At 40.9% G+C, this 15,920-nt stretch overlaps 1 protein-coding gene across 12 annotated transcripts in view; it reads right to left on the reverse strand.

Moving 5' to 3' along the window:
* The window catches only part of ERC2 (ELKS/RAB6-interacting/CAST family member 2), an 861,660-nt gene that overhangs the window by 452,338 nt on the left and 393,402 nt on the right, over nt 1-15,920 (reverse strand). For 4 of the 12 annotated variants that reach the window (XM_015571157.1, XM_015571173.1, XM_015571152.1 and 1 more), the window contains 3 exons: nt 11,669-11,686; nt 10,278-10,471; nt 4,577-4,588 (listed from right to left, as the gene is read on the reverse strand). In XM_015571157.1, coding sequence (XP_015426643.1) covers nt 4,577-4,588; nt 10,278-10,471; nt 11,669-11,686 — 224 coding nt within the window. The remainder of the gene's footprint in view (nt 1-4,576; nt 4,589-10,277; nt 10,472-11,668; nt 11,687-15,920) is intronic. The other 8 variants (XM_015571179.1, XM_015571176.1, XM_015571160.1 and 5 more) reach the window with 3 other exon arrangements.

The raw sequence follows: 15,920 nt of genomic DNA on the forward strand, positions 1-15,920 counted from the left end.
TTGAATTTTCAAGCATCCAGGTCGATAGAAAACCAATCATATCTTTTCTTAAGGCTTCCCATCTGGAGCAAGAGAAGATATCCAGGGGAGTGAGCTCGGCCTCCAGGAAGAAGCCACCAACAAAGCTCAGTGGGGACCCAATAAAGGTGGCATGAGTGAGGGGAGCTCATGCAGGGACCTTTCTTCAACAGTTTTTCCAACAACATTCAGGACTATGACTGGCCACTCCAGTGGGTGGCACACACGCATCAAGCTAGACACCCATCCAAATTCCAGGAGGCGGCGTCTACTAGGGGGAAGGTACATTAATTAACCACCTCAATTTGAGAAAGGGTATGACAGCAGGAAAGGGGGTCAGATAGCACGCTGAGAGTACCAAGGAAGGGAGAGATTGCTTCTGCAGGGGCAGGGGTGGGGGGGGGATGGTTCAGAGAAGGCTTGGTGTTGGAGTGACACCTGAGCTGGCCCTGGAGGGGCAGGATCTGGGTACAAGAGACCAGCTCTGGCCCTTGCCAATTTTGCTCAGTGGTTCGAGCATCAGCCCAGAGACTGAAAGGTTGGGGGTTCAATACCAGTCAAGGGCACGTACCTCTACCTTGGTTGCAGGCTCATCCCCACCCCAGTCAGGGCATTTTGGGGGCATGTGTGGGAGGTAACCTAATCGATGTGTCTCTTTCACATCGGTATTTCTCTCTGTGTCTCTTCTTTCTCCCTTCCACTCTCTCTAAAAAAAAAAAAAAAAAAAAAAAACCCACAGGGAAAAAAATATCCTCAGGGGAGAATTATCAACAGCAGCAACAAAAAGAGACCAGCTCAGGCTGGGTGGTGGGTTGGGGACAGGCATGAATCTCACGGTATCTCCACAAAGTGCCTCATGTGATGAGTCTATGAACACATACTTGGGAAATGCAGACTTGAGCACATGGCACAGGCCTTGTCAGAGACTTTACTATGCAACTGGGGCTGAAGTGGCAAAATATTCAATCCCTAAATCAGGAAGGCTGGCTTTAGGGGGGATCCCCAACACCTCCACTTACACGCTGTACTAACTTGAGCAAAATATTTAGCTTTTATGAATTCATTTCCTCTTCTCTAATATGGAAGAAATGACATCCCCGCTTCATACAGTTGTCATGAGAAGCAAATGCTACATAAGAAGTGATGAGTTCAATGCTGGCCCTTAGCTCATGCTCATTGTAATGACTGCTGCTGCCACTGCTGCTCTTTCTATCAGCAGCCGCATCAGTGTGCATCGTGAACATAAAGCAGGATGCAACATGCAGCATTTCTTCACCAGCTCCATCAACTTTCCAGCAGCTAGTTTTTGGAAATGCCAGGCCAGCAGGTAGGGCTCAGCCTAGCACACAGTAGGTGCTCACTCCAAACTCATGGAGGGAATGGGGCCAAAAAAAGACCCTAGGAAGAGCAAATCCCTGGGCAAGATGGTTTTCATTACTTCCTTGGGCAGCAGGCCTCTGAGGTCCGGGAGGAGTGACTTCATCTTTTGCTGGAAGAATGAGGGATTGAGAGTGCAGGGCTCAGCTTTGGGGAAGCATCACAAAGAGTTTATTTTGGTAGAAGTGTTTGAAGTGACTCTGTAACAATGAGCTCATGCCTGCTGCCAGGTGCCAGCCGTCAGCCGGAGCCTGCTCGCCGGGGGATGCGCCAGGCCCATCAGACACGTGCACTGCGGATCCCATAAGACTGGCTCCAGGGACAGCCCCTTCCTCTCCGAGAGGGGATACTGAGGCACAAACAGGAAGCAGCTGGCCCAGCACCCAGAGCACACTGCGGGCTGAGAGCCCTGGAGAGGCCTGAACCTTCTGGTTTTACTTGCTTGATTCTCTGACAGGATTTTGAACGGATTCCCAAAGGATACTTTTTCGTCTTCTTCTTCTTGTCTTTTTTCTTTTTTTGTCAAGTGCTGCATACATTTATCTGGATAATTTCATTGTCATAAGCCGCACACTAATCTCACAAGGAGTTCCTAGAAATGAGCACATGTCACACACACCCTTGCCCAAGCACAGGCAGGAGCCGTCCAGCCTCTTGGGTTTCCCCCTCGCTGTGCGGAAGGGGTGGCTGGACCGCAGTGCAGTTTCCGCAGTGAGAACGTACGCAGGGTGAGAATATGACATTTGCATTTTACCACGCCCGATACTTAATAGCTGTCCACCCGAATCGAAGCGCGAGCGTCTACATAGAATTTGAAAAGGAAATGAGGCCATTTACAAAAGTGGTTGGAGGGGAGACTTTCCCATGGAGCCCACTGCACACAGAAAAGATCCGGGAGGTAGTGAAGTTTTTAAACTTCAGATTGGGCGAGGGGGAGGTACCAGGCGGACTACAAACTTCTACGGTAAGAGAGACCAGACTTTAGTTGTTAAATATATGATGAATGTATACACACATACATGCACACACAAATATATGGATGGACCTCAGTTGTGAGCCATGTAGAGAAAGCACATGGGCTAGCGATGCTGTATTCACCCTTTGTTACACGTCGTTTTATTTTAGCTGGTAAACCTGGAAGCGGTTGGAAGGAAAGCACAGCTAACCCTGGAAACTTGTCAAAGCTCAAAAATGGTTCCAAGACTCCACAGACTTTTTGGTTTCCAGGAGAGTGGGGCTGGCCAGGTTCTCCCTCCACTAAAAATAAAACTAGAGGCTGTTCACAAGGGTTGTACCTTTTCTCCAGCATGTGCATTTGGGTCAGGAGGGTAAATGATATTGAAATTATCTGAATCTTGATTCTCCCACTACATACAGTCACCGAATGGGGATTGGCTGAACCCGTCACCAAACCCACTCGGCACACCTGGCCCCTGGTCCGGAGAATCGCCATAACCTACAAACCTCTCGGGCTCTAACCCTGCATCCTGTCTTCTGAGAGTCAGAGGCCATTCCCCACGAAATAGGAAAGAGCTAAACACCGTGAAGCACAGTTGCTGGAGGAAGAAAGGAAAGCAACCACAGCAGAACGCCTAAGGACACATCTCCAGGCCCAGGCAGGGAGCCTAATCGGTTACAGCGAAAGGGGTCCCCGGTCTCCAAGGCCTCAATATCAACAGGTGCAGACTAGGGTAGCGAAGGGAAGGCAAAGGAGAAAGAAAACAAAAAAAGACAGGCAAGGAGGAAAGCGTAGAGCTTCGTTACATGAGCGGATCCAAACTTGGAGGCAAGGTTTGGATAGCACGTGGCCAAGCCCCTCCTTCCCCACCACAGTGTGATGTCTGTTTCTGCACAGAGAGGCACAGAAAGGGACCCAACAGTCACTGGGTTTCTGGTGAGAGCCGCTCTGCAGGGCTGTGCTTTTAGTCTTTGTTTAGGTCTCTGTGTGGGGGACTATGGAGACCCGGGTTCCTTCAGTGTGACTTTGTTCAAGGCAGTTTCTGGGGCCCACCCCATGTGGCATGTGGGAATAGCAGAGGAGGGGGTTCATTCACAAAGATTACAGGGCACAGGGCACAGGGTTTGGGAGCAGGCAACAGGACAAGACTGGTACGTGGGCAGGAGGCCTCGTTCTGAAATCGTTTGCTGCTGGTGTAAATGCATTGGTCTGGTGGCTTTGGTGGTGAGCAGTGGACAGGATATAAAGAGGTGCATTTAGGGAAGAATGGAGAAGAAAATAATATAGCTTGCCTTTCAAAAGAGCAACTATATCGGCTATCAACTTAATGTGACTCCTTTTTTTAAAGTAAAGTCTAGGTAGCACAAATCATACTACGAGCATCTTTTAGTAAACTCATCGATTCAATGATAAAGAAATCACTAGATAATTCTACAGAGTATCAAAAAGAGAAGTCCTGCCTCATTTAAAGGTGAACCAATTATTGACCTGGGCCCTCTTTCTTAGAGGAACCAAACCTGGGATGTTTGTTCAAACAAAATGTCCATTTTGCATCTTAATATTAGGGTACACACAGTCCACACTGAATCTCGTTTTACATTTGGGCCCATATGCTATTCCGTCGGTAATTAAAGTATGTCTTATAGCTAATAAAAAGAAAGCTAAAAATTTAAAAACCAAAACAATGACAGGAAATAACATGTGTGTACAATATGTTACGAACATACTGATAATTTTCAAAAGTGACTTTAAAAAAAGTATTATAAATCTTTCAAAACACAGTGATTTATTAAGCGAAAAGTCTCAATGGTTTGCACTATTAAATCTGGCTTTTAAGTTGCTGTGTCACGAGCACATCTTTTGTTCTATTCTCCGAGGTTAAATTTAGCATCCTGCGTTTGTTTTTTTTCCACTGCTCCATGTTTTATCACCATGCAGTCAATTTTGCACTAGGGAGTTTTCCTGAGGATTCCTCTTATTGATTTTATAATCCAGGAACAGAATGTATCAAATAATCCAACAGTGATTTATTTCCATATTCTTCTTCGCCTTTTCCCACTTATATAGCCTTCTTGTAAAATAAACCTTCCCTGGGCATGGGATGAAAAAAAAATGTGGTGGCCTGAGCAAAACCATTTCAGAAATGTGTTTGTTAAACAAGTGCAAGCAGTAAATTGAGCTTAGGAGGGAAAGGCGGTTAGAAGAAAAACTGAAAGTACTAACCTGAAAGTCAAGCTGATTGGAGCAAGGGTGAAAGCAGCAATTTGGAGGATAAGCAGAAAGAAAAAGGGATAGCAAAAGAGAATAAAAGGAAGGAAATGCATTAGTTTTAAACATACAGCCAACAGATGTTATATTAGCAGGTTTTATAACCAAATGAAGGACAATAAAGCAACTTTTATCAAGATATTAACCCCCCCCCCAAAAAAAAAGCTGTGAGCACACACCATAAGCTGTTATACTAAATATTATACCTAGGACACAGGTACCTGCTCACACACCCACAGGCACTGAGGTGAGCCAGAGGTATGCTCTGGCAACCAGTGAGTGACCGAGTTTGCTCTTTTCTGGAGGAATATTTTAAAAAGTTCCTATCTGTGTGCATATACAATTCTCATTATTGAATAACATGAAATGGAAATTACTGAGGTATTAGAGTGGGCGGTAAGCACTGATGTCAGAAAGGTCTTATTTGAACCAGTAAGTCGGATGGTTATATCCTATGAGATATTTTTCCTTCCTCCCTAAAAATAAAAAAGGAGCCGAGCAATTTGGCTTCCTGTTCAAAAGTTTCCATCTGAGATGCTCACAGAGCACTGCACCTCATGATGATCAAAGACGCCACGAGGAAGGCTTCTGGTGAGGGGCCCATCAGCCTCCCCAGAAAGGACAGAGTCCCTTCCAAAGCTGAAAGTACTTTCGTTCAATTGTGAAAACGAGAATCGTACTTCATCACTGACAGTATGTATCCACACGCTTGATCGCTTATTTGTACAAAAATATTTAATGTGCCCTTCTAATCAGTCAGAACAATAACATCTCTAATGTCAAGCAAACTTTAAACGGAAAAAATTGCATGACCCCCTTCAGACTACCTCAGGAGCACACAGTGGGTGTTCATTTTGTTAACCTGTAAAATACCATCGGCAAAAAGCAAAGTGGATTTACCAGCTCTCTATTCAGTGGGACGCCACCATTCTCTACTACTAAGAGGTAGCTTTAGCATTTGCACAGGAAGAAAAAACAAAACAAATCGTCAGGAGAAAGCTTAAACAGGAACATCTCCCGTGAAAACAACACTGACTGCCATGATAAACATGAAGGAGAAAAATTCAAGATTAAGCACATGGTGAAAGCATCGATCTGGTAATTCCTGTAACTGAAATCCCCCTGCAGAGTTTTCTGTAATTATGAACGCACAACTCCTCAAACATAAGAGATGGGTCAGGCCATGGTCAGTGTGGGGACGTTGGGGATGCTGGCCCCAGCTGCTGTTTCAAATTCTTCTGGATCAGAGGTGTATCAGGCTGAGATTCATGGTCAATCTGTAGGAAATGCCTAACTGAAATAGCAAGCCTACATTTAAGATTTAGTTGATTTTTCTAAGGGTTCCTACTTTTCATCAAATTCTGAAAGGATCCATGCTATCCATGACCTTCCCCCAAAGGCTGTTAGGGATGGTGTAAAACCACCTGCCGCTTATTTTAAAGAAAGTTCTGCAAATATAATAACAAACATAAATGGAAATTACTTAGGAAGAGGAGTTTATACCAAAACAAATAGAACTGGAATCGTTTCTTCCACGTACCAGGAGATTTCTAAACACATTATCATAGTTAAAAATAAGCAAATAAAGATTAAGTTTACATTTTGTGAAAAGAGTTCTGAAAGGAATCAAAGAAAGTATGTCAGCACATTATTAAACAAATTCAGGAGAAAAAAAAATCATAGCTTCTCAACCCTAGATAAGGCACTTGTGGGCACCTAAAATGATGCCTCAGTGTGCAAACATCAGGTGGCATTGGTCCCGACCCAGATAATGGAGTGCCGCCTGGGCTTATGCTCTGATGCTCTGTCTTAGGAGTGGAACCTAGGGAGCCAGCCTCCTCTCCACAGTAGGGAGGGATGTGACTGGTGGCTTGACTGGGGCAATCCCTGTCCTTGAGACAAATACCAGCAAAGCCCCTAACATATTTAAGATAATTACATGAAAAGGCACCTGCCCGATTCCTTCCCATGGGTCAGCTGCTTGTTTGGCACACTCTGTTCACCTCTCTCCTTCTCCAAGGCACCAAACGATGAATTACGAAACTAAAACTGCAAGACCCTGATGGGCACCAATACAGAAAGGCTATCTATTTCACTGTCTCTAATGTTCAATTAGCTACTCCATTGTATAGCCTGCATGATATCTAGTTTTGGTGATTGAATAAGGATCGCAATTCTCAGGGACTTGCTCAAGGCCTCCCAACCACCCTGTGCCAAACTTCCCCAGAGCAGCCTGCGGTCCCAGGCAGCAGCTCCCTGCTAGAACCATCGGGATCAAGAGCCCGGCTTATGGCAGAACTGCACATGGGGACTATTATGGAGCAATATGCACTTTGAAAGGCAAAATCTTTAGTGGCTGGTGGAAAACATCACTCACGTGGAATTTAAGAGGTAGAGGCATCTATGTAAGTGCCGGGCATGTGTTATTTGAAACATATACATTATAGAGAAAATAAAAAGTGGGAAGATTAACGAAACAGAAAGCAAGCAGGAATTGCCCTTGGAGCGAGAGGCAGGCCAGTGTCAGAGTCGTTGAGTTATTCCTAACCCCATGCCTCTTGCTGCACACGACTGAAGTTCTGGGATATTTTAGAAACTAGCTGCCTTGAACAGGAGGCCTTTTCACTCTGGTAGGTCACATTACAGACCAGAGACCACAAATTTATTTCAAGTTCAATTTCTTGGTTTTCAAAATCACAAACTTAATTGCAAACACTCCTCCGTGACTCCAAAATGGAGATATATGTCACATTGCTAAGAAATCTTTAGTTCCCAACATTATGAGGTATGAATTTGGCAGCCTAAGCCAGCAAATGGAGATACTGCCCAATGTGAACAGGGCTGCCTGACGAGACGAGGAAGATGCGTGGCTGGAATTTACACGTAGTCCTTACAGCAGCAGATAAGGCTCCAGAGAGACAGGCCAAGGCTGTGCTCTCCTTTTCCCAAGATGTTTCCCCTCTTGATCTCCACCCCCCAAACTCCTCAGGGGCCTGGGCTGAGGCTGGGGCTCAGACATTTCCCAGACTGTGCTCTGCTGCTGGACCCAAGACACAGGCAGGCAGAGAGCTGGGACGGAGTCAAGTCCCAGCACACGTTTTATGAATTACAGTGCCTGGGAGGCATCAGCTTTAAGGAGAGGCAAAGGCAGAGATAAAGAAAATGTGCAGAAAGTACATAAAGATAAATGCCTGTAAAATCACTGTTGTCTTAATGCATTCCATATTGAGGAAATAAAAATGTGAAGACTCTTGATGATTTAATGGCCAGAGCGTCCAGCTAAGACCTGTTTGTCCACCACACAATGATGCTTTTTTTAATGCAAATATTTATAGTAGCTGATCCTGATTTTCAATTACAGTTCTGGAGAGCTGGTTTGGGGCAGAAAAATGCTTTCTAAATGTGGGGCACATCAGTTTCCCTCATGAAAGCTAATAAAGATGAGGCAGACCTCCCGTGTCCCAGCTGCAGTGCCTCTCTGCTGGCTGAGTGACCATTTGGTGCTACTCACAGTCAGTCACTCATGTGTCAGACCTGAGTTCAAATTTAGCCTTTGATTCTTATAAACTCTGCCATCTTGAGGAAGTTAATTAATTTGTATAAAATCATAGTTTTCTCATCTAGAAAATGGTAATGCATTGTGGGTAAGATGTAGTGGTATGCAGTATGGCAAGTCAAATGCTTTGAAGAGCATCTTATACACGATTAGCGTAACCTATTATTGAGATTCCAATTACTATTATTAATTAATATCATCAGTATAACTATCTAAGGCATCTTCCCAATGGAGCTCTGCTTCCCAGAGCGGTGGACGAGGGGTCCGGAGACCTACATTACAATGATGTCCCTCTGACCGCCGGGCCAATCCAGAGTCTGTTCAACCTGCCAGGGCCTTGGGTTGGTCCTAAAATGTAGTTCCAAAATAGCCATATAGACTTATCTAAAATTAACAGCGTTCTTAAGAACCAGTAAACTGGCAGGACATTTCCACATTTTAAAGTTAAAATAAAGTCCTTTAAAAAATTTTTAATTTGTACACTTAACTCAGGAAAATAGTTTTGGTTTAATGGCTACAATTGGTCTCATTCAATCAAAATCAGATTATTACCAGACTAATGCTAAGATTTTTAAATGGTTATTAGCTGATTTGGAGTTCGGATATATTTAATACTATATTTGAAAATGTCAAAATTTTATTGAGAACTAATCTGTCCATTTAATACCAACCCCGGTAATATTGAGAATTTATTGAACATTCAGCTTTTCATAATGATATAACCATCCTATCTTACACTGGGAATTGGTACCTACAAAGGATGACACTTCTATTTATTTATTTGTTTGTTTGTTTATGTATTTATTTATTTTTGTTTCTCCTCATCCGAGAACATTTTTCTATTGATTTTTTTGGGGGGAGAGTAGAAGAGAAAGGGAAAGACAGAGAGAAACATCCATGTGAGAGAAACACATCAATTGGTTGCCTCCAGCACGAGCCCCAACCAGGGCCCGGGCCAGGGAAGAGCCTGCAACTAAGGTACATGCCCTTAACCAGAATTGAACCCGGGACCTTTTGGTTCACAGGCTGGTGCTCTATCCACTGAGCAAAACTGTCTAGGGAGATACATTTTAATAGCTTATTAGAGATACACTTCTAACAAGATCCAAGGTCACACAGCTGGCATGAAGCTGAGGCAAAATCTGAACCCAGGTCTTTCTGTTGCTAAAGCCGGTGATCTTTCCACACCCCATAGAGAGTTATTCTGCATATATCCTGAATTCTGTTGGGCCCGCACGGGTGTCTTGGTCAGAGCTGGCAAACACTCACGGATTTATTCAAAATTGGCTGATCTCTTCCATATGCACTGAATCTAGGAAAGACAAATTCTTCCTTATTACTGAACCAATAAGGAATCCTGAAAGGTTATGGAGTTACGTAAAATTATTCAGAAATTCTTTCCTTATATGAAATACAGGAAAAAGCACTGATGGAAAGCTTATTTTTACAGTCCTTGCTATACATACATACAATATGGACATGATTTATCTAAAAATCTAATACTCTGGAACCCTGATATAACCTTCTTTGTTTTTAGACAGAATTTGCTATCAAGTAGGCCTGCCTTAGACCCTCTTCAAACGTATTTATTTACCAAATGGCATAAGGTCCTCTTAAAAGATAAACCCCAAGATGAACTTAACGTTGTGTGCCAAAAAACACTGGAACTCCTTTCCTTTCTCCAGTCTTGAATGAATTCCCAACTACCGTATAATCTTCCATAGTCTCTGCTTGAGACAAATCTAAACCACAAATGTTTGTCTTTGATGGAGAAAAAAACAACAACTGAGGTTTCAGGTAGTCAAAGCCTTAATTTCTTACACACTTTGCTGGCATCAATGCCAGACCACTATTTTCTTAAACACTTCAGAAGTACATAAGTCATCAAAAGATAAGCCAAATGCCTTCTGAGTAGCCCAGATAAACCCAACATCATCCTAAATAATGTTGGTGCTACACACAGGTCAAATTCATCAGACGTAACTTGTTTCTGATTTGAAATATGAATGTGCATTCTAAAGCCACAGTGCCCTGAGATGGTAACTAAGCAATAGATGCTCTCTCGCTGTGGGCAATTCACAACATGACTGCAACATTTACCTCTCAAGTTCCGCGATCTTCTTGTCCTTGTCATTCTTTTCATTCTCCACTTCCTTGAGGATCTCCAGCAACCTGTCGACTTCAGCTTGGGCCTTGCCACACTCATCGCGATAGTAAGATGCCTCTTTATCGAGCTGTTTTATTCGGTCTGCAAACTCGGGGTTCATCCTGGAGTCATCTTCAATATTATGAGCCTTCAATATTATATTTTTAAAGAATGGAGTTAAGACAACAATTTAGAACAAGAGATAGTGAAGTCACCAATGGCCCAGAAATTAACTAAGGAGAACAAAATAATAATCGCCAAGAATTATGGGTATACTGTCAGTTGAAAGGCAAAACGGGAAAATCGCACATGTCAGCTATCTTAGAACAACGCTGATTTTAAATTATATTACAGTTTCAATGCAGAGTGGTTTTTTTATTGTTGATATTTTATTCCATTCAACATAGCTACTTTTTGCTTTTTTGCTCACTAAACATCTCAGGGAAGGTGGGGGTAGAGGCTGCGATGCCACCTGGTCATTTAAAAGTCAAGCAGAACTAAAACTATTATCTCATATTCTAGAAAGTGATTCATACTAACAGTTTCCTTTTCCAATACAGAGAAACCGAGATAAAACAATATTAAACCATCAAGGGCATATGCAAAGCCAGATAGCATAGAAGAGACTGGCTTCCTGATCACTGAGCACTTCATCCCATGAGAAGTAACAGCAGAAGATGCAGTTTGAACGGAAGACTTGGACGTGAAGAAGGGCTTTCCAGCTAACAGCCATACCCATAAATTCTTGCTCTATTAATTAAAATTAACCTGAACCAGGAGGAGGAGGAGCTAGTTCATGAACAAGCACACAGACGAGAATCGCAAACACATGCATGGGTGGGTGGCAGCTTTACACACGAGAACAGACACGGCAACAACACAGCAACAACACTGCAGAATAATTTGCAGCCAAAGTATTTGTGGTTTTGTGTGTGTGAGACTGTGTTATGGCTTTTTTTTCCCCAAAATAAACTTTTGGCTGAAATATTCCCGGACAGATGGAAATAACACTGCACTGCGATGTTTTGCCTACCCCTTGTTTCCCATCATTCCTAATTGGCTTCTTCAAAGAGCAGGCAGGGAAAAAACAAGTTGTTTAACAACAGTGCACAGTCAACATAGAAAGTCATCTATGTATGTATCTCCAACATCCATGTGTGAAATAAAATGTTAACAATTTATTAGGACGAAGTTGTTCTGCTGTCTTGCTATGGAGAGCAAGTGCTCACTGTGCTTTTATACACCTTTTTTTTTTAGTTTCAGGGAAAAAACAAGGCAAGCAAGCTACAGCTACTGTGGGGTCAAATGAATCATGCATGGTTAGAAAAAATAATACTAATACTACTGTTAAAAGGTTGACAGTCTTTGCAATGATTTAGTAGAAAAAATTCAAAAATTAGTATACATAAAATTTCTTATTTATGACAAAATAATCATTTTTAGAATAAGATTTTGCATGTAACATATTATTTAAGCATGAGGATAGAAAGTGAATAATTTGCTTTGAATCTCCTTAAGATTTCCTTGTTCAAGAAAAAAACTTGACTATACAAAAAATCTTGGAAAAATATAACAATTCAACATACTATCATGGACTAGCTTACCCCCTTTTATCAATATTCCTTAGAAAACATTTATTTTTCATTTATTTAGTTTGTATACTGGGTTTCATTTTAATAGATTAGTAAATACTTCGATATAATTAAAATAATCTCAAGAGGAATACTAAGCAAATTTATCTTCAGGAGTTTGTTCATCTAATAGTTTTATTTTAAATTACAGTAATGAATATTTTCATTTGTTAATCTCCCCTTTAAAGAGTAGAATAGATAAGATAAAATACTCCACATAACTACTTCTATTTGTGATATTAAGAATCAACTCATTAGTCTTGTAACAAAAAATATTTATAATACAGTTTTTAAATTGCTAACAAAATTTCATGTTAATTCTCTTCTACTTCTATAGTATCTTACCATTATTGTTCAGCAGCTAAGAACCTTTTCATGAAATTGTTCTCAAACTACCCAGATAATAACTTAAATCTTTACAAATAGTCAATAAACTGAGTAATGAGCAGCTAGAAACACTCAAATAAATGAATAAAATGTGTTTTGATGGCTTACTTCCGACAAGTTAAAGTTCCTTTCTTGACTCAGATTTGAACAGACACAGAGCTAGAAGTCAGCCACCGTGGTTTATTGTGGTTGTTTTTATTCTGAAGATTATTATTATCACAATTTTCAGTAAGTGGGTATAGGGTTACCAGTTGTAAGATCTAGATTCTAAATCGTGCCCTGTATCTTATGGCTTTAGGGAAATAAATTAGCCTCTCTTAGGACAGTGAAAACTACAAAATGATAAACATGTGAAAGGCATTATTCCTTTGTTTTTATTATGATGATTATTTTATGCTATGTACCCCATCAGTAGGGCTTGTTACACAGCTAAGTTAATAGATTTATTTTGACAAGCTGTTACATATGCCTTAAGAAGCTTTGCTGCTAGGTTCACAGAGGAAGCTGCTGGTAACAGGTTTATGAACACATTCCTAATTTTAGTTCCTTAGAGAGAAGAAGATGATCCAAGGCTAGCTTTCAACATAGGTGTGAAATTAGATAGGCGGGTCGTCTTTTAAACCCCAAAGGTGGGTATGGTTAGAGGACTCATGGGATGTTTAGAGGTATAGAAAACCGAGGGGAAACATGCCTAAATCTAGATCAGTGTTGACCTCGTGTGGTACTGAAGTTAGATCATGTTATTAAAATGAAAACCTACGCCAAGTATACAGCTGGCTGGGTGTAAGATAATACCTGTGGGTGCTGATGATTCTCCCTTTTAAAAGGAATAGATAACCTCAAAAATATCTTTGAGTTAAATACATCTATCCATCTCTATCAATATTTACTGATTTCTGGGCAAAATAATTTATGTCAAACCACCTTCAATATTGGTGCCAGAATGTTTGGAAGGGTTATTAAATAAAGGTGCAAGCTGATAGAATTGAAAACTGCAAGTCAATAGAAAGCGGTAAGAAAGAATCCCATAGAGATGGGAGAGGAACAGCTGCTCCTGCGTCACCACCAGGGTCCATGCAAACACAAAAGGGAAGAGAGGGGTCCATATGACTGAAACCTGGTGAGTCCCCACCCCAACCTGAGCATTGGAGCCAAAAGTCTCAATGGGATTTACAGAAATACTTCAGATAATCAGCTCTATTCAGCCTGAATCACAGCTTCTTAGAGGATGGGCTGGAATTGTTAACCAGGATAGCATGAGTGGGTTAGGCTGTGGCCTACAGACATGAGGGTGATACTATACTAAAAAATACAGGAGAACTTGAGCTTAGAAAGCCAATGCTTCCTTCAAAGGTGTAAGGCCAGAGCCTTCATCAAAAAGGGAGTGAAGAAAGCAGTTATTTGCATTTAGGTAATACTTTTGCCTCTTCACATTGTGGCATGGGTTGTCTAATCTGGACTGGCAGCCCCTGGTGGGGATCTAAAGTAGGTAACAGATTTGGGTCTAAAGTACTTTAGACACTGACGGGGGGAAATAATAGATATATTTGAATAAAGCATTACCTGAACAATCCCTACCTTGGCATTCTGACCCGTTCAAGCTTTAGAATGAAAATGTACAGTATTTATTTCCCCCACTGAATCTGTTGGTTTGAAATTACTTCCCCCAAAAGGCCAGGAAGCTATTGTCCATTCCATTCTCCGGAGACATAGCATTAGTCAGGAATCTAGCTCTTGAAAACGCAGATTGGTGTGGCTTTTCCTTTAATGATCTCAGGACTTATTTATCATGAACATAGCCAAGCACATTATCACTTTCAAAGCTACCCAGCAGTCATTAAAACCAAAGGACTGCCAATGAGCATTCTTTCCTAACAGCAGAGATTTCATTTTGCTGAAGACACAGCTCAGTTTAAGAGCAAATCCAGGTACGCAGTTCTGCCTCAGAATATTTCTGGTAACTTCTAGAGCAACTTCTCAAGGATTGTATAGGAACAGAGAAAATTCAGGAAAGAACATTTCCTGAAATGTCCATATGACATATTAGACCAGTAAGCTCAGAGGGTCCCCCGATTATGTTTCTTGAATTTCCACAAGGGAGGAAATTTCCCCATAAACGGAAATAACCAAGATACAGGCTGCAGTCTTACTGATGAGGGCATGCCTTGGCATGTGGGCGTGAGCTGAATCTGAAAGCTCGAATCAAGCACAGAAGAGAAATCTAGTCATGACTTAAAACAGGTGGTACATAACAATACCCAGGGGTTCTTTTCATGAAAAAATTTAGAACTATTTCAGGGAATAAGGCAAAATTTCAGATAAATGCTATATCTAAATCAAAGTTAAGAGCAAAAAGTGGCTGAAGCCAAACCAGGGATTGATTGTATCAATACAACAAATTACAAGTTTATTGACACTCCTCTTGTATCGTTTGGCCATTGATTATTTTCAATAAAGTGGTAGTTCAACATTCCAAGTGCCTGGAAAGGGAAACATTAACTTTGGTACAGAAACCTGCTGTGAAACCAGGCAGGGAATATTCAATTATAATATTATATAACATTCTGTCTCTGAAATGAGCCTCAACAATTTTCATAAAAAATCCTTTCTCTCAAACAAATGATTAGTCCTGACCATAAAGTGCAAGCAGAACAGTAACTCGTGTGTCTTCCCTGTGGTCTATGGGTTGTAGCAATAATTTGCTAAATGTATGCACTGTGAAAATATGATTCTCAACTGTGGGACCTACAGGGGTTTAGTGTCTGGTAACAGCACTTTAACACGCTGTTCATATCCTAACAGTGGAGCAGGGTGCACAAACTACTTTAAACATATTTGATTTCACTCTTCTAAAAGATATTATAATGTTCACTTAACTCTGAGTTATGAACAAAATATTACTTTTTAAAATAAAGTTTTAAGGGTTATTATACAACTCTAACATATTATAAATTTTAAGTTTTAAGTCTAATGAATTAATAGCTGAGACTAAATAATACATTTGGAAACTAATAATAATGAGTCTTACACTATTTACTTCTATGGAAAAGTATTATTTCACAAATCCAGCTAAATACATCCAGAATGTTCACAGTTTGCACATTATAACTATTCCTAAAAGACATTTCTTGTTATAGATGGGGCAAATAGGGTATTTATAAATAAACATAAACACATGCTCAAAATAATGTTTCTGATGTCACATACACAAAATAAAAAGACTCAACTGTATGCTTAATGCTTTTTACACCTTTCACACAAACAAACAAAAATAATTATTAAGGTAATTCCTTCTAACTAAGAAATCACTTAAAAATAGCAATATAGAGAACTGAGGTCATTACCGAGATATTCTAAAACAAAACATGTAACTTCAAATCTTAAGGGTCAATTCAAATATTACTTGAGTTCTTCAGATATTGAAAGCCTGGATCAAGTGTGAGGGGTGTGTGTGTGTGTGTGTGTGTGTGTGTGTGTGTGTGTACATTCTATGAGTATGTCCTGAATTATCCATCTTGAATTATCTCTTAAGTAGTTGTGATTTGCCAGTCTTTGAGTGAACAAACTAAATTTCAAGAG

This window comes from Myotis davidii, unplaced genomic scaffold, assembly GCF_000327345.1.
Source record: "Myotis davidii unplaced genomic scaffold, ASM32734v1 scaffold111, whole genome shotgun sequence".
In the NCBI taxonomy this organism is placed as follows: domain Eukaryota; kingdom Metazoa; phylum Chordata; class Mammalia; order Chiroptera; family Vespertilionidae; genus Myotis; species Myotis davidii.